At 52.3% G+C, this 27,206-nt stretch overlaps 1 protein-coding gene across 2 annotated transcripts in view; it reads right to left on the minus strand.

Moving 5' to 3' along the window:
• Positions 1 to 27,206, minus strand: part of RAB11FIP3 (RAB11 family interacting protein 3) — a 74,147-nt gene that overhangs the window by 44,178 nt on the left and 2,763 nt on the right. For both annotated transcript variants that reach the window (XM_088064140.1, XM_005523143.3), the window contains exon 2: positions 8,894 to 8,987. In XM_088064140.1, the coding sequence (XP_087920266.1) occupies positions 8,894 to 8,987 (94 nt within the window). The remainder of the gene's footprint in view (positions 1 to 8,893; positions 8,988 to 27,206) is intronic.

Consider the following 27,206-nt stretch of genomic DNA (forward strand, 5'->3'; position numbering starts at 1 on the left):
CAACATTGCCAGAAAATCCCTTGGAAACAGAGCCAAACCATGTCCCACTTGTCACTGAAAGAGAGGGGAAATGCATTCTTTAAAGTGCTTTTGCACCAGCTGGCTTCTGTATAGGAAACATCACCCAAAATAAAGCAAAATCATGGAGGGGGGTCCTGTAAAATCAAGTTTGATCCTTTTTCCAGCCATTATTTGTGCCTGACCACTCCCCTGCAGGGGAAGGAGCACAGGGAGGAACTGGATTTTCAATCCAGAGTATGAGGCTGCAGGAAGGCACCGAGGGGCTGAGGTTCTGACAAACAGAATTGCTCAGGTTGGAGAAGACCTCCAAGATCATTGATTCCAAACATGGAAACAAGGTCCAAACAAGCCACTGCCCAGTTCCTCATCAGGGGTATTTTTATTAGAAACTGTCACATCATCTCTGCTGAGCTGTCCATAATTATTAACAACATTAATATAATTCCTATTGCCTCATTAGCAGAAGTCCTTCCTGTTCTAAAGAGGAATAAACTGCCCAGTGATTTACAGGAGCAGTTTGGACTATAAGAGCTTGGAAAAGAGGATCATGAAGGAGAAAGAGGTTGAGGGACACATGGAGCAGCCCAGGAGGGGGGACAGCTGGGACAGGCAGAATAGAAGTGAGATAATGTGAGTTGTGCTCAGCCAGAACACCAGAGAACTGGGAAAATTGTCTTTTTCCCATTGTATGGATGCCCACTGGAATTGTCCCAGCTGCTGCTCAGCCACCTTCACAACCAGCACTGATTTCCCAGGAATTCCACATCACACACAGCCTCTCCTGTCCAAGGGAAAAAGCTTTTGCCACATCAACCTGTCAGAGTGTCACAGGGGTGCCAGGTCACCCAGTGCAGTCACCAGCCCCCAGACTGTGCCAGAGCAGGGCAGGGAGGAGCAGTGATTATTATTAATTAGCAGTGAGTAATTATCCCTCTGTTAATAACTCCGGATTGACAGCATTCCTCAGGAGAAACAAGCAGACAGCTCTGCAGGGCTCTGGGCTCCACTCTCCTTCACCCAGGCTGGGGCAGGGATCTCCTGATCCCTCTCCAGGTGCTCCTGCCCAGGAGGAAGGACACATTCCCACCTTCCCAGGCTGATCCAAGCCTGACAATCCCTCACTCTGGACTAAATCCAGACATGAGACAGCAGAACAGGCAGGACAGAAACCGCCCTCCACACCCACGTGGAGCCACCAGCCCAGCCCAGCCTCCTCCCACGCACTCCCCAAACCGCAAAATCTCCCAAAAGCATCCCCAGCACCAGATGTGCAGGAAAACAGAACAGCCCAGAAAGGGAATCCTGCAATGGAGAAACAGAGGCAGCAGATGGAAGAAGAGAAATGTTATTTAACAGAACCTGCCTCTGTTTCTCTTTTCTTCTTTCTCCATAGAAGACCATGCTAAAAACTGCTCCAAAAAATCACTTGCTCCCTATTTTCATCTTCCTGGGAAAACAGGTAGTCCCTGTAGTCAGTTTTATCCTCCTTTCCCAGAAAAAAATTTGCTTTCTTTTGGGAAATTTGCTTTCTTTTTCAGATTAGTCTTTATCAGGTTGGGTTATGGTCTGTAAAGCCACCACAGGTTTCCTTCACTTCAGGACACATGGAAGTCTCTCCACACTGGAATTAGCTTTGATTTCCAGGAGATGTGGCTACCCAGTAATGCTTTTCCCTCCTGAGGAATGCTGAACCGACAGCGATTCTTTAGGGATTTGATCCCAGCTTTAATCCCAACTTTGAACCAGAATTCCCTTGGACCAAGGATGTATTTTGGACCTGTTACAGACCACAGTGGTGACTGGACACAGCCAGATTTCTCAGGCACATGCTCCAAAGCAGGAATTCATAAAAGGTGAGACTCCTAAAGAAGGAATTCTCAGAGGGGCAGAGATTCCTGTGTTAATCTCCCGTTCCCTGGCCCGTGGAGCACCCACAGCAGTTTTCCAGCAGCGTGTTTGAGCGATTCCTCGCTGTTCTCATCCCGGAGCTGCCTACGGACACAGCTCTCCCAACACTCTCCCAAAAGTAGGTCAATGCAGCATGTCATCTGCCAGGCTGCTTTTGGGAAGCACAGCTCCCTCTCAGCCACGGAGCACCCGGAGCAGAGCAGCCTCTCCCCCCCCATGTCACCCTTCACCCAGCTGCCACACTGAGAAATTCAATACAAACAAGTGTTTATGGAAATCAAAGGAGAAATGTAAGCTAAAAAACTGCTCTGCTGAGCCAGAAGTGCTCCCCACATCAGCATCTGAGTCCTTGCCCTGGTGTATTGTTACTAGATAGAGTCCATTTAGTGGCTGGATTCAATGATACTAAAGGACTTTTCCAACCTAAATAATTCTATGGTTGTATTATGGCAGAAATAGTGACTTAAAAGAGCTCGAGAACAATGTGATCTGTGCTTCCAGTCCCAGCTGCTCCACAGCTCCTCTCTCCCAGTCCAGCTTCCATGGGGAACAAAAAATTACCCCCGCTCATCCAAGCCTCCCTGCTGATACTGCCATGGGGAAGAGGTCTGCAGCCAGGATCTGCTGGATCCTGGGGGCTGCACAGCTGGAGAGAAGGTTCCACACACACACAGGAGCATTTTGGGGCTCCTGGGAGCAGATTTTTCTTCTCCAAGGACACTGGGGCTGGAGGAAAGGAGCAGCCACCTCACCCTGAGTCCTGCTCTTCCCTGGAGCAGCTGGGCTGGATTCACACCTGCTTTGTTCTCCTGCTGTTTGCATCTCCACACAGAGGATCAGCCCCTGTCAGAGGGGTCTCAGTGCCCCAACCCAACCCTCCTGTCAGGAGAGGGATGGAGACAGACCCCAGTTCCTTGTGACCACAGAGCACCCCCAAAGCAGCTCAGCTCCATCCCTCACACTCCTTATTCCCCATTCCCTGTGAGCATGGAGTTACACAGAGTCCCAGAATCACTGAGTCTGGAAAGCCCTCTGAGATCACCAAGTCCAGTCTGTGCCCACCTTGTCACCAGCCCAGAGCACTGAGTGCCACATCCAGGCTTTCCTTGGGCACCTCCAGGGATGGGGACTACAACACCCACCTGGGCAGCCCCTTCCAATGCCTGAGCACCTTTTCCATGAGGAAATTCCTCCTGATGTCCAACCTGAACCTCCCCTGGCCCAGCCTGAGGCTGTTCCCTCTCCTCCTGTCCCTGTTCCCTGGGATCAGAGCCCAACTCCCCCTGGCTGTCCCCTCCTGTCAGGGAGTTGTGCAGAGCCAGAAGGGCCCCCTAAGCCTCTTCTGCTCCAGGCTGAAGAACCCCAGTAAAGCCCTCACCCATTTTTATGGGCAGGCCCAGTGGTTTCCAACACAACCCTCTAAGTGCCGTTATTTCAAGGGAAAAACATCCCAATTAATTCCAAGAAAGCCTTGGCGGCTCCTGTCCCTGGCAGAAGGGGGCACAGACAAGCACGTGGACCCCAAACTTGACAAGCACAATCCTGATGCTACAATCATCCTCCTGCACCACAGAGATGAGCAGAACCCTGAGCTCCCAAGAACAGCACAGGGATTATATTTTTTTCAAGCATCCATATAAATTTTAAAGAGCCATTTAAATCTCTACTCCTTTCAGGGACAGAATTAACACTCATCTTCCTAAAGTCTTTATCCCCACCAGCAGTATGTATAGCACACCCATATGGATCTGCCAGAGCCAAGCAAGATGCAAAGGCAAAAAAAAAATACAGAAGACATAATGAGAGCAATTTGGGTTTTATTCTCGCTCGTGAATCAATCTTGATTTCCCATTCACGGCAGCCCCCGTTCCCTGCACGCCAGCTGTACACAAAGAGGCATCTGTCCTACCTTCAGCCATCAAAGGAGCTGTGTCCCTGTGGATGGTGCTTTAGGCAGGGTTAGGAACAGGCAGGAGCAGCGGGAAGGTCTCCACTGCAGCAGTGCTGCACGAATCCAGGGATCAGCAGATCCCAGGGGAACGTAGGAAGTGCTCAAAGCGGTGCCAGATACTCACCGAGTTTAGTCAAACGTGCACAGGAGCTCTGCTTCCATCTGCTGAGCCTTGGGCAAGGCTTTCCTTTTAAAAAGCAAACGCCTGGAATATTCAATTGGGCCTGGCCACCCCCGCTGAGAGCTCAGGTGTCAGCAGCGGCCTGTTGCAAATCCACTGCGTTTCCAGCACCCAGCTGGGGCAGAGAGTGCCGAGGATGCACACACAGCCCTGGAGAAACTACGGGATGGGAATGCGAGCTTTGGCTTCTGGAATTATCCCTGGGCAAGGGAAGCTTTCCATTTGTGTAGTAAAAGCCATCTGCAATGCAGATCCTAGAGAGGATCCACACAAAGCCAAAGGGGGTTACGTTACCGGGTATCCAACACCTCGGAATGCCCCGCGGAGCCAGAGGGATCCGGGGCACCAGAGCCAGCCTGGCTCGCTGGGCCCAGCCACCAGTGCTGCTAGGGGTGGCTCAGAGTGGCACTCAGTGGCTGCTGGGCACGGTGGGCTCTGAGGTGGCATCTGAGCACTGCCACATCCAGAGGCAGCGCCCAGAGCCGGAGCAGTGGGAGCAGGGAATGTGGAACACAGCCTGCCCGTGGGGCAACTCCTCGGATCTGCTTTTGGGAGATGGTGTGCAGTTCCCTCCTGGCTCTAAGCCCTTAAGGTACAACACTCACATCCTTCCTATGGAGAAGAGCTGGATGTGGGCTTTCCTCTCAGGAAACTCCCAGCTGACACTCAGCTGCCAGGAGCTCACCAACCTTTCTGGACACGGCTGCAGAAACCGTGGACACACCCCCCGAGATCCTCCCAGGGATGTTCCAGGGATGGGAGAGCTGCAGCCCCACAGGGGCTCATCCTGACAGCAATTCCCACTGCTGCCAGCTCCAATTAGGAACAGCGTGGTGCTCCCACACAGGCAGAGCCACAGCCTGACCCCCCAGCCCTGTATTTGCTATTCAGCATCCTGCCCTGCCTGCTCCAGCTTCCCAGCTCCACACTTTTCCCTCCAGCCAGCCTTTGGAAGTGCCTCTGGGGAGCTGAAGATGCTCCTCCTGCTCCAGGTCTCTTATTCAGCCCCTGGAGTATCTTTCCTTTGGCACAGTGGATTCCTGATCCGGCTCCTCCAAAGCTGGCACTGCCAGGGGTCTCCCAGATCTTCCTCCTTGCAAACAGGAATTCTCTTAGAGCTTCCAGGTTTGGCTGTTGGCTCTCAAGATGGATCTTCCATCTCCCCAAATCCAAAGGGCTTTTAGTTGAAGCATTTAAAAAAGAAACAATAATAAAAAAAAAAGAGATGTGACTATTTCCATCCTCAGGCCCTCCCCTGAGCTCCTGGACACATCCATCCCTCAGTGGATGCACTGTGTGCTCTCAGTGCACAGGGCCCCTTTGTTCAGGGATCAGAAGCCAAGGCAGAAGGGCTGGATGAGGCTGGGAGCTCCAGGAATTCACCTTTCCCTGCCTGGCACCGAGGTCCCTTAAACTGGCTGACACCTCCAGCAATCCCCCTGTGTGCAGGGGCACCTCCCAGAGCCCCTTCCCAGCGGGCTGCTCCCTGGAATACAGATGTTACAGATGTTTTAGCTCCGAGGATGAGTGTGAATGACACAACTTGGTCCTTACCCTTGTGAGTTGCAATGTGAGCAGTGAGATTTCAGTTTGCCCTGCTGAGTGACCCCTGCAGAAAAACCAGGTGTCTGAAGCTTAAAAGGTTTTTGAAGGGAAGGAATCTGCTCGTGAGCACAGGCCTGGCTGTGTGTCTGCATCCAGCCCATCCTTCATGTTTGCCACCAGACTCCCTCTCCAGCAGTTCCTGCATCCAGGACAGAGCTGCTCCTTGGTGCAGGCACCTCAGCTTGTGATTCCAGACCCCATCCCAGGGCAGCTCCATGCCACACAGACTGACTCCTTACTCCCAGGCTGAGTTTTCCAAGGGGCTGGGATGCAATCCCTGGTTCCTGTTTCTCCTTGAGATCCTCACTATGATGACTGCAGCAGTCACACTGGCTCCCTCCCTGTTTCCTTTCCCTTGGATCTCACTGATGGCAGCCAGATGCACCAGGTCTTTCTCTGGCTGAGAATTCTCCAGGCCCCAAAAACCACCTTTTTAAAGCATTGCACTCTCCTCCATTACTGCCTTCCCTCCATTATCAGTTTCTCGAGTTTTACAATCCAAGGCTGTAAAATTCCACTTTTCAGAGTTATTTATCCCCCCTGAAACGCTGCCAGTGCTGGACTCACGTTTCCCCTCTGCTGTGCAGACTGGCCAGTCACTCAGGCACCATCCACACAGATTTTTAAAAGCAGGTAAGCCACTCCTTGTGGAGTAGGGAAGGACAAGGGGATGCCAGCAGCCACGAGCAGGAAGGGCTGGAACACAGCAGGCCACGGGGAGCTGAACCTGTTCCAGCAGCAATTCTGTCCCCCCAGGCCTGAGAACAGAGCTCAGCACCTCCCACAGCAGGGAAACCCTCTGGAAGCACTCTGTGCACACTGCAGGAATAAATACATCCATGAGGACCACGCTTTCCCATCCAGCCTTCACTTTGGGGAGGGCAGAAGGCAGCCAGGAGTGCCTAAAACCCCTCCTTAAAGCCTCAAATCCAAATGCCTTTGCTCTGCCCCCTCCCAGTCAGCATTACCTGGCCAGACAGAGAGCAGAGCTGGCCCATGGCAGTGGAGAGGTGGCTGTGGGCTCTGTGTGAGGGCTTCAGTGGTTCTTGCTCCACGCTGGAGGCAGAGCAGGCACCAGGAGCCCTGGATCAGCCTGTTCCTCAGGCAGTGGGACAGGACTGGGAGCTCACATCCTGCATGTAAAGGCCAAGTGGACACGAAAGCACTTGTGAGAAATGCAGCTGACAGAGGAAATTTGGCTGGGCTTGAACTGCACCCTCAGCTTGCCAGGGTGGAGGCAAATCCCAGCTGCTCTCCTAAGGGAATTCTCCAGAGAGGGGAGAGGGAGAGAAGAGTGGAACATCCTCAGAAATAAACCCTGCATTAACACAGACACCAAAAGGTCCAAGCTGACACCAGTTCTCGCTTCTATGACTGACCCAAGAATTACAGAGCACCAAGAAATCCAGCACAGCATTCCTTGGCTAAAAATAGGCCCAGCCAATTAACAAACCTTGTTAAAAGGGACACCCAGCAGCAGCATGGCCTCTGCTTTGGTTACAAAGGGATGATCAATATTGACTGTCTCAAGAGCAGCAGCAAATCCTTCAGATTGCTTCAGTGTGAGCGATGCTCAGCTGTGAGACACAAAGAACCTCCTCTGCTCCCTGCCCTGGCCTTCTTTTATAACCATTTAATGCCACGTGTTGAGAGCTCAGCCCTTCCTAACCACTGTAATAAACACATATCAATCTCTTTCAAATTTAATAAATAGAGACCCTAAAAGCTTTGCCTGGATCTGCTTTTCCCATTCAATTAATAGAACACAACACCAAAGTGATGAATTATTGAGGAGAAACACGAGCCTGGGCTTTCACAAACACTCTACTCCAATGGCAATTTATTACAAATTAATAGTGTGCTGCAGTTCCTCCTGCTTCCTGACAGCTGGGAATTGGTCAGGCTACACCAGGAAACTTGGGAGCTGCCATAAAACTCTGCAGTCCTGAGCTCAAATAATCCTGAAGTGGTTTTGGATTGGAAGGGAACTCAAAGTTCATCCCATTCCAACCCCAACACCTTCCCCTATCCCAGGCTGCTCCAAGCCCTGTCCAGCCTGGCCTTGGACACTTCCAGGGATCCAGGGGCAGCCACAGCTTCTCTGGGCACCCTGTGCCAGGGCCTCACCTCCACTGCAGTAAATGAATAAATAAAGTGGAACTGGGGAGAAGGAGGAGGGATGGACAAGTGACAGAAGAACGGGAGAAATCCTTGTTTGGAGGGGGTTTTACCCCTGGAACAGCAGTCTGTGTGGGAAGGATGGTTCCTTCCCATCCCTGCAGCACACTCCAAGTGCAGGGCTGGCAGCAGGGGCACATTGAGCAGGGCTGAAATCCCAGATAAGCATCTCTGAGCAGAGCTGACTATTGTGCAAGGATGGTAATTCCCATTTGCACATTCAGAACTCCAGCTGCTCAGCAGGGAGCTTCCCAAATTTCTCACACCCTGCCCATAACAACATGCCTGGCCCAAAATGATGCTCTGAGACAAATCCCAGACTAAAGAAACAACACCTTTCCTGCAGCAAAGGGGCTCCAATGGCAACTTCACATTTCACCAGCTACTGCTCTGCAAGCACTTGCAAGAAGCCCTCAGGAGCCACGTGGGGATTGGCACTGGCCTGCTTGAAGATCATCCTGACTCCAGCCAGGGAGTTCAGAGTTCTGGTTTAAGACTTTGTTTAAATTTTAAGGTTTAAGGTGCTGCTTGCTAAAAACCATCTGAGCACATTGATCCTCCAAACAGCTGGAGTGAAGTTTATAAATGCATTGGTAAATTCATCAAGAAATGAATTTATGGTAATTTCTATTCCAGTGGAAGGTGTCCCTTCCCATGGCAGGGGGTGGTATGAGAAGAGTGTTAAGGCCCCCTCCAACCCAAACCATTCCATGTTCCGTGCTTCCAGTGTTTGGAAGATGTTACAGCCAGCAGCACGGCAACAACCCCCCAAAAACACAGGTGAGAGACACCAAACCAGAAGGGATTTCCCACTGATGTTCCTTTGTAGGAACAACAAAACATGGAACCACCACCACGACTGCTGTACCACCTTTTTCAACTCTTATTAAATGTCCCCAACCTCTCTCCCTTGCCCTCCACCCAGCACAGAGCCGTAACTCTCAGAAAACCAAACCCAGATGGTTTTTCCCCAAGCAGCTTCTCAGCTCAGGCGTGGTGTTAAATTTGGCCTGTTCCCATCCTCACTCAGAGCACAGCAGGAAACTCACCTCCATTTCTGATGGCTCTGATCCCTCGATGGAAATCTTCAAAGCTGATAACTCCCAATCCACTGGGATCCAGGTATTTTGTTAGGTCCTTTACCTGCAACCAAAAAAAAGGTGGTGTTACCTATGTTTTTGTGCAGGAAACAGCATCTTCCAACACATAAACACATTGTAACCAGCTTCTTCCTCTTTGTCAGAAAGACTTGAGCAAATAATGGTGATTTTTTTGAGCTGACCCCAAACTGTGGCTGTCCTCCTTAATCAGTAATCAGTACAAGGGGGTTAATTAGGACTTGGATGGTGTTGAAACTATTGCTTAGCCTTGAAGCAGCATTTTGGGCAGTGTCTCCTGTAACATGGGCCTGCCTTTGCCAGGGATTTGTTTATTTTTATGGGTTTTAAAGAGGTCCTGTCTTAATTGGGAAACTCAGTAATAGGCTGCCTGGTAGGAGGGCCCAATTAAGGGATTTGGTGATAATGAACTGCTCCATGTTACAAATTTAGGCCGTATAATTGAAACATTCTCCCAATTAGACAATGCCTGAGGGGGAGGGGATCACATCAGCTGGAGAGGGCTGGGATGGGGGTGCTGGAGCACACATGTGGAGCAAGGGGCACTCCAAGACCTGCTGAGGATGCTCTGGGAACCTCAGAGAGAACAGGCAAAGGGCAAAACCACAGGGCCCAAAGTGTCTCAAAAAGGTGCATTTGGTTCCTTCCTTCCAGTTTGCCCTGAGCAGAAAATCCTCTACACCAGATGCTTCTCAAGCTCAGACAACCAGACATTTATCCCTTGTTTTAAGAGCTTTTGAGGCACTTTTGTCTATTTTTGCACCACATCCCTCAGCTGAGGAACAATCCCAGGAGGAAGCTGGTGAGGTGAGAGAGGAATTGCACAGGGAGCTCCGTAATCCCAATCTGCCCTCACCCTGCCACACACATCTTCCTCTTCCTCTTCCTGATGCACAGGAGGGAGTCTCCAGGGCTGGATTTGTGCAGCTCTCATGAGCACAACCTTTTGTCTCACTGGGGTTTCAGTTTGCTCTTGGGGTGGGAGCTGATAAATCACCAAACCTCTCCTTTCATGGAAGGAAACCTCATGTCTCAAAGGAGCCTCAGCCCCCAGCGCAGCCGTGGAGCTCAGAGCTGCCCTGCTCACCCTGCAGCAGCACTGGGGGGCTGGTTTGAGCTCTTTTTGGTTTTCTGAAAGCCAGGTATGTGTTTTTATAGGAAAATCACATCTACAGCAAACTTAGAGCTGTTCACCCATGTGTCCATGTGCTTTGGTCATCCCACATTCCAACAGGAGCAGCAAGAATTCCATTGGCATGGGGGAACCCACAAGGCTGAGGCCATAAAACCATGGAATCCCAGAATATCTTGAGTGGGAAGGGACCCACAGGGATCATCCAGTCCAAATCCTGGCACAGACACCCCAACAATCCCACCCTGAGCATCCCTGGCAGCGCTGTCCAAACACTCCTGGAGCTCTGGCAGCCTCTGTGCCCATTCCCTGGGGAGCCTGGGCAGTGCCAGCACTTCTGGGGGAGAAACCTTTCCCTTATCTGCAGCTGCCCCTGCCCTGACCCAGCTCCAGCCATTCTCTCAGGTCCTGTCACTGAATTCCAGGCTGAGCCTCTGGAGGAAACCCAAATCCCCCAGGGCACAGCCTTGCCCACCTGCCAGCTGACTCCAGCTCAAGCTGAACATCAGGAGGAATTCCTTCCCAGAAAGGGTGGTCAGGCATTGGAAGGGGCTGCCCAGAGAGGTTTGGAGTCCCCATTCCTGCAGGTGTCCAAGGAAAGCCTGGAAGTGGCACTCAGAGCTCTGGGCTGGGATGGGTCTCAGGCTGGACTCCATCTCAGAGCTCTTTTCCAAGCTAACCTGAGATTCTGTGAATGGGAAAAGACAACACAAGCACCTTCTCCAGTTTTCTAAAGCACATTTTTTGGCAGACAGACCTCCTAAACTCACATGGCACTCATCATCTTGGGTGAGTCAGGTTTCTTGTACGTTAAACAAAGGTATTTTAGACTAATAAAAACAACTCGTAGGAATGTGTCGGTTCCAGTTAATGCATCTGGCAGCTGCCTGGAGTTCAAAAGCTGTCGCTTAATTTGTTATCTGTGTACAGAGATAACAGAAAGGCAAGTGACATTTAATCAGACTTGATAAGCCTATAAGGGATAAGAATGACACACTCTAAATTACAGTTTCTGTGGTTTTCAGCTTCTCAGGACCACAGAGGGTTTCAGAGCCTTGTGCCCACAGCAGAGCAGGGCACCTCACCCACCCCAGTGCTCGGGCAGGACAGACAGGGAAGCCAGGGAAGTATCTGCTTGATGCAAAAGAGCCCTTTATCTATTTAAATTGGGCTGTGGGCAGGGAGAAATGAGGGGAAATGGTTCTGAAAACCTCCCAACCCAGACATTATGAATGCAAACAACAGAAGCCACACAGTGAAGTTCGAGCCCTTGGCAGTGTCTGTGCTGATCCAAACCTGCCTGTATTTGCTGTTCAGGCTTAAAATCACCATCACCAGTTGAGACACCACACCAGGCTGAGTATGAGTGGCTGCTGACACTCAGAAGAACCCAAAGTACAGAGAACAAAAGTATTTGCTGCTCCTGCCTGATCCCCACAGCCCCTGGGGGGCTCCTCTCACCAAACATCCACTCCAGCAATGGAGCTGGAGCCCCTCTGCTCTGGAGCCAGGCTGGGAGAGCTGGGGGTGCTCACCTGGAGAGGAGAAGGCTCCAGGGACACCTCAGAGCCCCTTCCAGGGCCTAAAGGGGCTCCAGGAGAGCTGCAGAGGGACTTGGGACAAGGGATGGAGGGACAGGACACAGGGAATGGCTTCCCACTGCCAGAGGGCAGGGATGGATGGGATATTGGGAAGGAATTGTTCCCTGGGAGGGTGGGCAGGCCCTGGCACAGGGTGCCCAGAGAAGCTGTGGCTGCCCCTGGATCCCTGGAAGTGTCCAAGGTCAGGCTGGATGGGGCTTGGAGCAGCCTGGGATCGTTTTCCTCAATTCTTCATTTTGATGTCTGGGCTAAACCCTGTACCTTATCAGGGCAGTTGGGAAAACCACCAGCATTGTGGCTCAAAGTGCTTTAGATCCATCCAGTAAATGTGAGCAGTTCTGAAGTCACAGATTTGAGGGTTTTAGCTGGAGCCTGAGCACAGCAGCTCCCACCACACTCCCACTGGCACAGCACCAAACAGGAACACTCCACCAAACCGAACACCAAGCCTAACCCAACAGATTGAAGCCACAGTCCTGCTTTTGGCCAGCAAGAAATACTTCAAATAAAGGTTTTGCTTCCTGTATGTGTCTGTGGCTGGTTACAAACCCTCCTTGGAGCTTGAGCAGCTGAAACACAGAGCATTAAAGAGTGAAAGAGGATGACGTGGTTTAAGTAGCTGACTTAAATCCTGGTGGAAAGTGAGAGGTTTAAACAGCTTGAAGGCAGCCAGGCTGCCTGGAGCTGAGCACAGCCACAGGGTGACATGTGCCAAGGGGGCTCTGGTCACCCCTGTGCCAGGGACACGGCCCAGACCAAGGGATTCCTCCTGGAAAAGGACATGGAGCAGATGGGGACGAGGAGGGGAGGTCACTTGGCACATGTACAACACAAGAACTCCCTGCAGCATCTCCACTCCCACATCCCCTGTGTCCAAGACCTCTGCACACTCCAGGGTGTTTCACCTTCCAGGACTCAGTGATTTTGCTGCCAACGATGCCCCTGCTCCAGAAGCCCTCAGAGCCCCACACGGTGATGCCATGGGGGCTCCTCACAGCACAAAAGGAGTTTCCTTGCTTTGATGCACTGAACTCAGCAAATGACCCTGAGCCTCCAACAGGGACAGCTCCAAATTCCCATTCACACACAAAGGTTTGGCAGCCCTGCAGTGGAAGTTTCCCACGGAGGTGAAGAATTCCCCAGCTGAGAATTCCCTGTTTAGCAGGTTGGAGGAAAAGGAAAAGGAAGCTCTAGGCCTCTCCTCTTTATCTTTATAGATGCTCCATGTCTCCACCACAAAGCAGATGGATTCAGGAGGAGAAAATATCCACTGTGCTTGTTTTAGGCGTGATCCCTGAAGGAATTCAGGGCTGTGCTGGGCAGCCAACACCCCCTGCAACCTCTGAGCCTGCCAGCAGTTTTCCCCCATATTCTGGCAGAGATCAGGGCTGAAGCAGCTTCCAAAAAAACATTCTTTGGAGGGTGGGAGATTTCTAGTGGCCACAGCAGCCAGGCACCCCCCAAGAAGAGCTGGTGGAGCTCAGATCATCAAATCATGTGGGATCTCACAGGGATGGTGCTTCCATGTCCTGCCCTGGGAATAAAATCAGCTCTCAATGATGCTTTAATCTACAGAGTCTGGAAGGAAATCCAAAGGAGGCAAAGAGAAGGAATGGGAATGGGAATGGGAATGGGAATGGGAATGGGAATGGGAATGGGAAGGGAAGGTGCGGGAAGGGAAGGTGCGGGAAGGTGCGGGAAGGGAAGGTGCGGGAAGGGAAGGGAAGGGAAGGGAAGGGAAGGGAAGGTGCGGGAAGGGAAGGGAAGGTGCGGGAAGGGAAGGGAAGGGAAGGGAAGGGAAGGTGCGGGAAGGTGCGGGAAGGTGCGGGAAGGTGCGGGAAGGGAAGGGAAGGTGCGGGAAGGTGCGGGAAGGGAAGGGAAGGGAAGGGAAGGGAAGGGAAGGGAAGGGAAGGGAAGGGAAGGGAAGGGAAGGGAAGGGAAGGGAAGGGAAGGGAAGGGAAGGGAAGGGAAGGGAAGGGAAGGGAAGGGAAGGGAAGGGAAGGGAAGGGAAGGGAAGGGAAGGGAAGGGAAGGGAAGGGAAGGGAAGGGAAGGGAAGGTGCGGGAAGGGAAGGGAAGGGAAGGGAAGGGAAGGGAAGGGAAGGGAAGGGAAGGTGCGGGAAGGTGCGGGAAGGGAAGGTGCGGGAAGGGAAGGGAAGGGAAGGTGCGGGAAGGGAAGGTGCGGGAAGGGAAGGTGCGGGAAGGGAAGGTGCGGGAAGGTGCGGGAAGGTGCGGGAAGGTGCGGGAAGGGAAGGTGCGGGAAGGTGCGGGAAGGGAAGGTGCGGGAAGGGAAGGTGCGGGAAGGGAAGGGAAGGTGCGGGAAGGGAAGGGAAGGTGCGGGAAGGTGCGGGAAGGGAAGGGAAGGTGCGGGAAGGGAAGGGAAGGGAAGGGAAGGGAAGGGAAGGTGCGGGAAGGGAAGGGAAGGGAAGGGAAGGTGCGGGAAGGGAAGGGAAGGTGCGGGAAGGGAAGGGAAGGGAAGGGAAGGTGCGGGAAGGGAAGGGAAGGGAAGGGAAGGGAAGGTGCGGGAAGGGAAGGGAAGGGAAGGGAAGGGAAGGGAAGGGAAGGGAAGGGAAGGGAAGGGAAGGGAAGGGAAGGGAAGGGAAGGGAAGGGAAGGGAAGGGAAGGGAAGGGAAGGGAAGGGAAGGGAAGGGAAGGGAAGGGAAGGGAAGGGAAGGGAAGGGAAGGGAAGGGAAGGGAAGGGAAGGGAAGGGAAGGGAAGGGAAGGGAAGGGAAGGGAAGGGAAGGGAAGGGAAGAGAGGGGAAGGGAGGGGAAGGGAAGGGAAGGGAAGGGAAGGGAAGGGAAGGGAAGGGAAGGGAAGGGAAGGGAAGGGAAGGGAAGGGAAGGGAAGGGAAGAATCCTGTGTGTCCTGCTTGGCTGAGAAGAACATGAAAATCCAAGTACTTCTCATGTAACTTTAATTACTCTCCCCTGACTGCCAGAAGCTCAGATCTGCTCTGAACACCCCGTATCTTTGGGAAGAAACAGGATTGTGAGAAATCCCTGAGCTCATGCAGAGAGAAGGATGAGCACTGCACTGGCAGAAGTGGCAAATTGAGGGATTTTGAGCAATAGAAAGTACAGGGAGAGCTCACAGCAGCTGCTCTCCTCTCTGCCTAGCCAGGTGTGTGGCCTGGAGTGGCACACAGGAATTCATCTGAGTGAGAACACACCGTATAAAACCTCTCATGGTTACACAAAGGTGAATACAACACCTGCACCCTCTGTGTTTAACACAAGGGAATGAGCCAAAGCACTCATTTGTCCCTAAAAACCCACCTTGCCTCTAAGGGCTAAACCAATCCTTCCAAAGAAAAATGTGTAATATTTTTAAATACCGATGACAGAAGTCAGAATATCCTTTTTTCACCTTTGGGAAATGTGCTGGAACTGCTAAAGCTCCTGCAGCGAAACTAAAGGGGCCATGCCAAAGACACAGCTGTCCCCATACAGGTCTCTTTAGATCCCACACTCCCTAAATCCATGGGTTGCAGTGGGATCAGCTGGAATGAACTGATCCCTGCTAACACAGCATTTGTCTGGGGTAAGACCACATCCATCCCCCCGTGCTGGGTGCTGAGAGAGCATTCCCAGCTGGACAATGTGAGCACAGCTTCACGCTGCTGCTGGGCTGGGAAGCACAGCTGCACTGCTCCCAAAGCCAGGAACACCCTTCCCTTCAGCACTTCTGTGGCTTCATCACCATCAGCAGCCAGGCCGAGGGGGAGGCCGAGAACCCGGGATCACTCGGCTCCAGCCGTGTTTATAGGATCCGACTCCCTTGCTGAAGGAGCTGGCACTCCACAAAGCACTCAGAACCTCAAAGCAGGTTTCTATTCTGCTGCAATTACACCTAATTAAGTAACCTTTAAAACACCCCCGAGGGGCAGATCTCATTACAGGGAGCAGCCCTGGCCAATTGTGAGTAAGCAGTGCAAGAACTGCATTATTTATCTCACAAGTGGCGGTGCTGACCCAGGGCTGCTGCCAGGATTTTGCTTTCCCAGCCTTTCCCAAAGCTCTAGGAGGAGCTCAGGAGGCAGATCAGGCCTGCACAGATCTCTACTTAAAGGTCTACCATAAGCAACCCTGGTGAAGATGTTTTCTGTAACATCCCTCCCTGATCTTGCCCAGAGATCAGCTCATCCCTCCCATCCCTTCATCCCGGGGCTCCAGCACTGCAGGGCCTCTGGTACCAGCCTGGTACTTGAAACCAAGCACCCCAACACCTTCCTGAGAAGGAGACAAAGGAAGCCTCAGCCTGGTTTGTTCTCATCTTTGCCTGCCACAGAAGAATTAATCAAAGCTACTATTTAAGGTAGAAGGGGAATAAACCTCCCGTATTTAGGAGGAATAAAGAAGAATAATTATTGTAAGGATAAGCCTGGAATGAGAGAGAGATCACCCCCAAACCAAGACAGAGAAGGAACAAAGTGAGCAGGTTCCCAAGGGGAAGACAGATCCTTTTCCCAGATCCTTGCCATTGAATGCACCCACTTGCATAACAAATCCTCCTCTTCCCATTAATCCAAGAGAAAAGCTTCTCAGCCTGCCCCAGTTTTTGCTGTCACCTCCTTGGGGCAGTTTCTCCCCCAGTCTTGTCGCCCTCGACTCTGGCCCCAAAGCCCCAAAGCCTCTCCCAGGGTCACTGGGCTCCTTCTGCAGGAAATGCCAGAGTGGAGAGATGCAAATACAGAATGGACAGAAGAGAATTCCCTCCCCACCTGTTTTCCCCTTTTGCAAGGGGAAGGAAGAGATCTCTGAGCCAACTGCGAGCCAAGACTCAGCCCAAAGCCGGTGCTGAGGACCAGATCCCCTCCTCCAGAGCCTGCTGAGGAAAAGACTTTCCTTCAAACACTCAAAACTCACCAAGAAGCAGAAAAAAAAAACCCAACCCAGAATATGTTTTAAAGAGCTGGCAGCCAAAAAAGCCTGAGGATCCACATCCTTCCTGCCCATGCCCACACAAAACCAGGACAAACGGATCCAGCCAGGCCCCTGGTGCAGAGCATGGAGCTGAACTGCAGGAGATCTCCACCACCTGCTCACATCCAGAATTCTGGGGTATTTTACCTGCTGGTAGAAATTCCTCTGGTCTGTACAGGACATTTTTGGACTGACCCCAGCAGCTCCAAGGATATCTGGAGGCAGGAACACCTCTAAGCTCACCAGGGCTTCGGGAGCCTCAATTTGTGGTATTTAAGTGTGTTCTCAAATGCCAAGTGTGACATTTCCAAATTATCCCTCAATTGTTGCCACTGAAGCATAAAAACATATTTAAACAAACAACTTCAAGGATGGTTTGGAAGCATTAACAGGAATATAAGTTACGCTGGGATGGCTTTAATCCAAATTTAATTGTTTGTCTCAAGCGTTCCAGGTTTCCTGTCGATCCCTAAGTGCTCAAAGGCTTCAGCAGCCACCATGCTCTACTCTAAACATTTATTTGTTTAATGAACTTGAAGAGGGTTCTTCCTCCACCCTCCAAGCCTTTGTTTGTCTGATGACAAGGGAAACCTGTTCTCACCCTTCCAAACAGGGCTCAGGGGCAAGAGGCCGGGTTAAATCAAGAAAGAAAAATATTTAGTGCCTGGATGCTGCTCAGATGGAACACACACCTCGGTGGAGGCTGGAGCCACCCTGGGGAAGAGCCAGGTGCCACCACAGAGCCACCCTGGTTGTGTCCTGCAGGACACGGAGCCTCCCCAGGGTTTGGAGTAGATCTGAAGCAAAAAAACCAACACAATAAAACACACCAGGAGGTCACATACCAAGGATTAGGCATTTTAAGATGCTGAATGTTTTGCCTGCTGTGGCTCGGTGCAGAGGGCCCTGCAGCAAACCCAGGTGTTTCTGTGATGGGTTACAGAGGCTGGCCAGGTTTAGAAATCCAGGACTGTGGTGTTTGTTTCCCTGTGCTCCCCTCCAGGGTGGAAAGCAGCACAAAACCTCCACGGCACATCCCAGATGAAATCCTCTCACTGGCTTGGCACACTCACCCTCCCCAAAGCACAATGCACGGGCTGTAACTCATAGCACGGGATTATTGTCACAGAATCCCACCGTGGTTTGGGTTGGAAGGGACCTTAAAGCTCATCCCATTCCACCCCTGCCATGGCCAGAGACACCTTCCACTGTCCCAGGCTGCTCCCAGCCCCATCCAGCCTGGCCTTGGACACTTCCAGGGATCCAGGGGCAGCCACAGCTTCTCTGGGCACCCTGTGCCAGGGCCTGCCCACCCTCCCAGGGAACAATTCCTGCCCAATATCCCATCCATCCCTGCCCTCTGACAGTGGAAGCCATTCCCTGTGTCCTGTCCCTCCATCCCTTGTCCCAAGTCCCTCTGCAGCTCTCCTGGAGCCCCTTTAGGCCCTGGAAGGGCTCTGAGGTGTCCCTGGAGTCTTCTCCTCTCCAGGTGAGCACCCCCAGCTCTCCCAGCCTGGCTCCAGAGCAGAGGGGCTCCAGCCCTTGGAGCATTTCCATGCCCTCCTCTGGATCCTCTCCAGCAGCTCCACGTCCTTCTGACGCTGGGGGCAGAGAGCTGCACCCCTCAGCTTGTAAATGCTGGGAATCTGGTGGGCACAAGGTGCCTCTGGGGCAGCACAGGTGAAGCTGAACACGAGCAGCTGAACAGGAGAGAAGGAACCTCTCTGGCCCAGCCCTGCTGCACCGGCCACCCTGACAAAACTGAGCTTTCTGAGACACAAATAAACCTGAATGAGAGACCAGCAAAGCACAAAGACTTATTTTTTTTTTAGAGCTGCTTCAAGTTATTCCCCTCCTATTGGCACCCCTTCAGGCAGCTCCAGAAAGGGCTGTTTGTGTGATGGACACAGAGCAGACGTGCAGAGGGGGGAAAAAGAGCCCAGAAGGGATCAAAGGCTCAGAGGTAGATTCCTGGAGCAAGGGGGAAGAGGTTGAGATGCCATGCATAGTTTGGGAAGCCCAGGACCTCAGGGATTGTAAAGCATTGGCCATGAGGGCATCACCACACCAACTAAACAGCCCCATGGCAATGGCAACGCTCCTCAGCACCTCCTCCAAGCAGGGGAGCAGCAAGAGAGGCCTGGAATCTTCTCCATGGCTTTGCAGGTGTCTGCCAGGCTGGCAGCCACATCCCTGCCCTGCCCAGGGCACCCGTCTCTGTGTTCTGGGCTGTCAGGTGGTGCCTCCTTCAGCCACCCCACGGTGCCAGAATGGGATGGATGCTCCACACAGCCTGGAGATGCAGCTCAGAGTACAAGAGAATTCCCTGCTGCACACCAAGAACCCTCCTGCTCCAAACCAAGGTCTCCAGAATGTTCCTGTTCCACACCAAGACCTCCAGCACTCCCCTGTTCAAAACCAGAGCTTCCAAAATTCCCTGTGGACCTTTCAGGGAAGGTTCCACAAACCTTCCCTCTGCTCTTTGCATCCTCCCTGCCAGGACAGTAGTCCCAGAGTTCCAAGCAGCCAGAAGAGGATTAGCTGGTTGTTGCATCCATTTAACAAGCACAGGGGAAAAAATTACAACAAGGATATCCAAATTTTGTTTTTTCCCCCTCAGCTGTAAACTCCTCACACGCACACACAGTGAGCAAGATGAAGAACAGCCACTCCCCTGGAAAAAATAAGGAATGTGGCCAGGCAAAAGGGAGGCAACAGCTGCTTCTTGATCCCTCCCCAGCCAAAGGTGGTGGCGAAAGCCTCAATGGCCCAATCAGCTTCCAAAGCTGAGGTGGGACTGAATGTTATTTCCCCATGAGGAGACTTTCAGTCCAGATACACCTTCTCCAAGCACAGCCCCTCAAGCAGCCCCTCGTTTCGTGCTGTATTTCTTTGGGAATGTGGGATTGTGGATCCCGGCCCAGCTCTGTGCCCACAGCAGCCCTCACCCTTTGCTTCCTGCCTCCAACAACTTGTTCTCTCTAAAAACTGTTGGTTTGGGCTCCTTTGACTTCCTGCACCTTTTGCTGGAGCCCAGCTTCCTATTGGACTCTGGCAAATGGATTTTCCACAGTCGGCTCCACCAGGCCTTGCCAGATGACGCAGCTCCCAGCACCTCTCCCTCTGGCTTTCCTCCTCCTCCTCAGGGGACAGGAGGAAGCAGGAACAGCCTGCAGGCTGAAAAGCCTCTCCAGCAGCAGCAGTGACTCAAACACAACGTAACACCGCTGGCATTTCACCACGGGACATCGCTCAGAGGGAACAGGAGCTCTTTCTTCTGGAAAACCACAGCCTGTTATTAAAAATAAATAAATCGGGGCACTCCGAGGCTGCTCACCACGTTGCCAAACAGAGGGACATTGAACCTGGAAACAAAGCTGTAACCACCCCTGGGACACTGACAGCTCCACAGGACATCCCCAGAGCTGTCACCAGCCCGTGCCATGCGGAGCTGGGACACACCACGGAACTCAGGAATTAATGTCATTTCATCCAGCACACAAATTCCTATCAAATACCTCTGGCCCTGAGTGCTTCAGCCTCAACAGGGTCACAGAAGGTGGCAACAGGGAGCAAAGGCAGTTTAGTCACTGGCATTCCTAGGAAAAGGGGATTTGCTCTCACACTGGAAGGAGCTGGATGGGGAGAAGTCACCCAGCAGCCTCTGTCCACAGCAGCCTCCACAATTCCCTGCTTTAAGAGCAGTTTTGTCCCTAGAGAGGGAAAAACCCTGACCAAAATCAGGAATGAAGTGCCTGGACCAACTCCACAGCCATAAGGAGCCTTTGTGGCAGCAGTGGTGGAGCCCCATCCCTGACCCACTGAGGCTCTCACATCCTCACTTCCCTTGAGGAAAACCCCAGCCCAGCCCCAAAAGCAGGACAGCCATGTGCCAGGGAAGAATCCAGCACCACTGACAGGGATTTGGGCTCTTCCAGCTGTTCTGCCCCATGGAGCAAACACCAAGCACTCCAGCTCAGCACTTGTGGCACTCTGGGAGGAATTGTCCCCTCTTCTTCCCTTCTCCCACAACCCCCAGAGCCATTTAATAACTTCTTCTGTCCCACACCAATGCTGGCAAAAGCTCTATAGGGAAGGGGAAGCCTCATCACAATCCAAAATTTGGGCAGAAGACTCCATTTCTGCAGAGCTCTGAGCCGTGCAGAAAGCCCAGGCTGGAATTTCCATTGCTCCATGGCATCTTCAGGGCTATTCCTTGGGCTTAGAAGTTCTGGGATCCCAAAACAAGATTCAGGCCAGGTACCACTGCCATGAACTGTGACTCCCCTGTTAATTCAGAGCTCCCTTACCTGGAGGTATCCTCCTGCTACCAAGCACATCAAGGGCCTCCAACATAGGGACATGGAGCTGGAGTGACTCCAGAGGAGCCCATGGAGGTGCTCTGAGGGCTGGAGCCGCTCTGGGGCCAGGCTGGGAGAGCTGGGGGTGCTCACCTGGAGAGGAGAAGGCTCCAGGGACACCTCAGAGCCCTTCCAGGGCCTAAAGGGGCTCCAGGAGAGCTGCAGAGGGACTTGGGACAAGGGATGGAGGGACAGGACACAGGGAATGGCTTCCACTGCCAGAGGGCAGGGATGGATGGGATATTGGGAAGGAATCGTTCCCTGGGAGGGTGGGCAGGCCCTGGCACAGGGTGCCCAGAGAAGCTGTGGCTGCCCCTGGATCCCTGGAAGTGTCCAAGGCCAGGCTGGATGGGGCTTGGAGCAGCCTGGGATGGTGGAAGGTGTCTCTGGCCATGGCAGGGGGTGGGACGGGATGAGCTTTAAGGTCCCTTCCCACTCAAATATTGGAAGATCCAAAGCACAGACACACACAAAACAATGAACAACCAGTGATTGTGAGAGCAGCCTGATGGAATCCCTGATGTTTCTCCCACTGTGGGTGGTTGCAGTCCTGTCTCTGCTGGGAGGCCTCAGGCCTGAGCCTGAAGCATCGGCCCTCAGCACCATCCCCCATGTGGGAAAGGGACTGAAAGATGCAAAGATTTGGAAGTGGAAAACAAAAGCTGAGAGGATCTTTAGGGGCTCTGCCTGACATGGGACAATTAGGGAAGCACAACTGTCCTGCAGATTGGGCTGGCACTGCAGATGTCCCAAAAAACCCTGTGAGGAGAGCAGCTCCAGGCAGCTCAGTGCACACCAAGAGCATGGGCTGCAGTCTGAGAGGAGCTGGGAACACTTTTGGCACGTGGGAGAGTCACTGCAGGTACAAAATGCACAAATCCCCGAGGGCAGAGCCACTCTCTGTGTCACCTGCCACAATGGGAGCAAGGCCTGGGATCAGCCTCCAGCCCCAGGGACAGCTCTGGGCCCCTCACAAGGCAGACACCGAGGGGCTGGAGCGTGTCCAGGGCAGGGAACAGAGCTGGGAAGGGGCTGGAGCAGCAGCAGCAGCTGAGGGAGCTGGGAAAGGGGCTCAGCCTGGAGAAAAGGAGGCTCAGGGGGCCCTTCTGGCTCTGCACAACTCCCTGACAGGAGAGGACAGCCGGGGGGAGTCGGGCTCTGATCCCAGGGAACAGGGACAGGAGTAGAGGGAATGGCCTCAGGTTGTGACAGGAGAAGTTTACACTGAATGTTGGGAAAATTTCTTCATGGAAAGGGAGGTCAGGTCCTGGCACAGCTGCCCAGGGCAGTGGTGGAGTCCCCACCCCTGGAGGTGTTCAAAACAAGTGAATGTGGCACATGGGGACACATTTCAGCAGCAGCCTTGGCAATGTTGGAACAGTTGGACTCAATGATCCCAGAGCTCCTTTCCAACCTCAATGCTTCTGATTCTCAGCCCAGCAGAACCAGTCTGGCAGCTTTGCACCTCCATTTTCCACGGGTGCCTGAATTTGCACCACACAGAGGGAGCGGCCGGCACTGCTCCCCCGGGCTCAGCAGGGACCAGCCCAGGGTGCCAGGCCAGGAGTCCACACAGGAATCGTGAAAAGATGGAGCCAGGCATGAGGAACAGGGAGAAACAAGCCATGGTTCACTGCCATCCACTGCCAGCAGCTTCCTGGAGCTGGAAATGTTGGCCCCATGGCAGAGGGGATGCTGAGGGTGGCCCAGCAGAAGCAGCTCTCCCTGCCCAAGCAAGGCTCAGGTGAAAGGGAAGTGGTTTCTTCCGCAAAATTCCAAACTCAGGAATTAAGAAAAAAAACAAAGCCCCTGGGTTCCAAGCGGATCATTCCTCTGACAATGAGCAGCAAACGAAAGTCAAACAGGAATAAAGTGGAGAGGAATTCTGTGGGCAATTGTAATGATTATCAATTACTGTCTGGGCTGAGTTACATAATGGTATCAGCAGCTTGGGAATGCTTTGGGAGAGGGCTCTGTGGACAAGAGCAGCTCGAAATGAGCCCTGTCTTGTGGTGCACTATCATATTCCAATCTGTTAATTATGATGACCCCAGTCCAATTTTAATCAATCACAGCCTTAGGAAATATTCTGCTCCAGAGAGGAAGCTGCTCATGAATCCACCTCTCCTCTCTCAATATTTAAAGGAGGTTTATAAAAAGAGGGAGAATGACTTTTACACAGGCAGTGACAGGACAAGGGGGAGTGGGTTTAAACTGAGAGATCTACATTGGATCTAATGGAGAGATTCTCCTCTGGGAGGGTGGGCAGGCCCTGGCACAGGGTGCCCAGAGAAGCTGTGGCTGTCCCTGGATCCCTGGAAGTGTCCAAGGCCAGGATGGACAGGGCTTGGAGCAACCTGGGATAGTGGGAGGTGTCTCTACACATGGCAGGGGTGTGGGACTGGATGGGCTTAAGCTCCTTCCACCCCAACACTGAAATCCCTCAGATGGTTCCTTTTCTGCTGCTGGGGCAGTGCCCACCCAGTTCCAGCTGGGCTCTTCACTGGTGCTGCACCCACAGCCCATTCCCTGGACATCCCAGGTTTGCTCCCTTACCCACAGCATGTGCCAGCCCTGAAAGGGTGGGACTGATGTTTCTTCCTTCTTCTGGTTAACCAATGTTTCTTTACCTGCAGGAATGAACTCAGATTCCAGAGAAACGCAACTAACCTTGATCAAAACAGATCACAGCATCCCGGACTGGTTTGGGAGGGAAGGGACCCTAAATCCCATCCAGTGCCACTCCCTGCCAAGGGCAGGGACACCTTCCATTATCCCAGGCTGCTCCAGTCTCACCTTGGACACTTCCAGGGATCCAGGGGCAGCCACAGCTTCTCTGGGCACCCTGTGCCAGGGCCTGCCCACCCTCACAGCCAGGAATTCCTTCCCAATATCCCATCCATCCCTGCCCTCTGGCAGTGGGAAGCCATTCCTTGTGTCCTGTCCCTCTCCCAAAACTCCACACCCCACTCCACATTCACCGTGCTCTCAACCTGAAGGAGCAAGGCACAATAAAAAGGTTGATTTAATAAACTGGGAGCTGGGATAAAATTACCAGCAGCACCCTCCTCCCAGCCCACGCAGACAAACCCTGCCTTTGAGCATTCACGGTCCTGCCAGGCTCGATCCTGCCGGGATAAGCCATCCATCCATCTGATTCCAGCCACAAACACATCACCAGAGAGCTGTGCCCGGCTCTGATCTGCTCCCAACCCTCCCCACCATTCCCAGGAGGCCTCTCAGGAGCTTAAAGCCAAACCCGAGCAGAGCAGCTAAAAAAAACCCAGGAGCACAGGAATCGTCTCTTCCTCGGAGTCTTTTGGGATATTTATAAGTGAATCAAGTGAGCTGAAAATGGAATTTGCAAACCAGCAACCACCTCGCCCAAAATCACACAAAATATGTTGGCTTGGAAACGTTTTCCTCTCTGAGGGAGAATGAAAAACTCCTGTCTTGGAGCTCCTGGAGCACACAGACCTGTTATTTATTGATGGTGGTAAAAGCCCTTTGAAGAGGGAGGAGAGGAGGGAGGAGGAGAGGAAAGGGCTCCCACCCAATCTCCCAAAATGCACAAACTCCCTGCCATGATTTTCTCTGGGGGAAAAAACTGGGCCCTTGGTCAAAGCAAGCAAAATATTTCAGATGTGCTGCTGTTCCAAAGCACACAGGGGTGTCCATAGGCACCTCCTGCACACCCAGAGCATCCCCCACTGCCATGCCAGCTCCTCTCCAAAGCAGGAACCAAATTCCAGGAGCTGGGCTTGATGATCTTTCCAAGGCAGGATATTCTGTGAAGTCAAAGAGCAATTAAAGCCTCTGGAAGGCACAGCAGCAGCCACACAGTTGGAGGCAGTTTAAGCCTCACTCGCCTGTGAAACCATGATAGGTAATTTTAGAAATCTCTTTATAAAACCAGCATTTCCTCTGCTCAAACTGGGTAAGAACCGTGAGAAAGTGAAAAAAAAATAAAAATAAATTAAAAATTGAGGTTTCCTCATGACAGAGATCATTAGATTTCACAAGTGGGAGAAAACCAAGGGGAAGAGGGAGAACATCCAAGATCAGATGCAAGGTGAGCATCTCCAAGGGAGATGGAAGGAAGAAGCCCTGGATTCAGGTACACACTTCCCAAGGGATCATCAGAGGAAAAGCCAGCCTGGCATCACCACGGGGGGGTAACCACTAAAAAGCTGCACTTTGACACTATCCAGACTTCATTACAGAAACTAACTGCCAGATTTTCAGATTGTTTTACTCCAAAATAAAAACCAACTCCAGGATTCTTTGCAGCTGCTGTCTGGAGTGACCCCTGCCAGCCCCAAAATGGGATTTGTTCTGCAGCTCTCAGCTCAGGCTGGGCACCCCATTCCAAGAGGCTGAGAAAGTGCTGGGAAAAGTACAACAAACCTGATAAAACCCTTCAGAAACCACCCCCAGAGGGAAAGTTAAAAGCTGAATATGGAGAGCTCAGCTGAGGATGAGCTGATGTGGTGGCAGGACAGGTATTAAGGGATGGAACTGTTAAAGAAAGCAAAACAAATCACACTGAAATGAAGCTCAAACTGACCATCAAAAAGGAAAAAAAAGGCTAAAGATCCCTTGGAACAGGAGCCTTTGGAAAGTGAGTTAGACAAACTCAGGGATTTCTCTTCATTGAGCCAAGGCAGTGAGATCATGTGGTGCAAGAGGCTTTTCCTTCTCCAATTGTCTGTTAGATCAAAACAAAAAAGGAAAAACAACCCAAGGTGCCAGCAGGACACTTGTCCTCAGCCTTACAAACAATCCATTCTCCTGGAGCCTGCTGGAAATAAATCCAGGGAGAACTTGGGCTCTGTCACCTCAGCCAGACAGACACAATGAAAGGGTACAGTGGGAAAGATGTGTAAAATTAAATTTTGAAACAGAAATTTAAACCAAAAGTGGATGGCCTTGGGTTCCGTGCAACCCCCAGAAGTGCAAGACACAACCCCTCCTGCTTTACAAGGTGACATAAAAGCAACACAAGTGTGCCCCACCTCCCTGCTCGTTATTTAAGCCAATCTTACTCCATGCTTCTGTCCCAGCCAGTGGCTCCAGGGAGCATCAGATCCCAGAGAAATTCAGGGAAAAGGGGGAGGAAGGAGACAATAAAAACACAACACCACTGGCAGCTGCCTCCCAGGTGGTTTGGGAGTAGTTCAGAGGTTTGGGATGAAAAATTAAGTTGTTCTCAAGGAAAATCAAGTTGTCCTCAACACCCTTCTGTCCCACATGTTGTTTGTAAACCCATGGAGGGTATCAGGGGTCCATGTGAGCCTTTCAAGGGACAAAACAACCCATGCTGGACAAACTCCCTCCTGGGAGAGGCTGTGGGAGGACCCTCCCAAGGCTGTCCCTTCCCTGCTCAATCCTCTCATCACCCCTTTGGAGATGAAGGCAAGAGCCTCAATCCTTATCAACTGTTATCACTGCAGATAAAACAAACTGCTTTTATCTTTGCCTCGATCTCTTCCCCAGGCCAGTGCCACAAGCACAGAGCTCTCCCAGTCAGCCTTCCAACAGCCCAAGCTGCTTAAGCAAAACCCTGTCCCAATCCCATTTTTTTATCCCCACGGAGAGAAAAATACCCAATTCATCCGACCAGAAATCCCCAATCCCATCGTGTTTATGGAATAAACGCCAGCTGGTGCCGTCCCTTTGACATTTAGCTAATAATTGTTGCAGCCAAACGAGCTGACAGCGCTCACTCAGCAGCCCATGAATGCCTCTGGTGTTTGACTGAGCGCTAAAGACAACACTTGCTGCTCTCCAGCTCCTCATCCATGTGGATACACACACACACACAGGCTCTCCTTAACCCTTCATCCCTCTCCAGCCTCGGGAATCCGCTGCTTGTGCTTCAATTTAGCCATTTTCCCCCACCCCTATGGGCAGCAGGCGGGAGGAAGGACAGGAGGAAAAAAGGAAGCAGGTACCTCCAGCAATAGGGCAATTTGCTATTCATTAACTGCCCTTTGTGATTATCCAGCCATCAAACCCCCACCCCTCTCTCACAGCATCCCGGTTCTGCTTGTGGCACAACCTTTCTTTACACCTTGAGGGTCCCGTTTAGGCACCTGAACACTGTTTTACCCTCTGGAGATGTTCCTCCCCTTTAACTTCCACCTGAGCTGGGTCTCCGTTCTCCACAAGACCCACTTTGGGCCCAAGTTCCGGCTGCTTCACGCAAAATAGGTCAAGGAACTTCCC

The sequence above is a fragment of the Pseudopodoces humilis genome, chromosome 18 (assembly GCF_049639895.1).
Source record: "Pseudopodoces humilis isolate 2021_Gansu_Grassland_sample_001 chromosome 18, ASM4963989v1, whole genome shotgun sequence".
NCBI lineage: Eukaryota > Metazoa > Chordata > Aves > Passeriformes > Paridae > Pseudopodoces > Pseudopodoces humilis.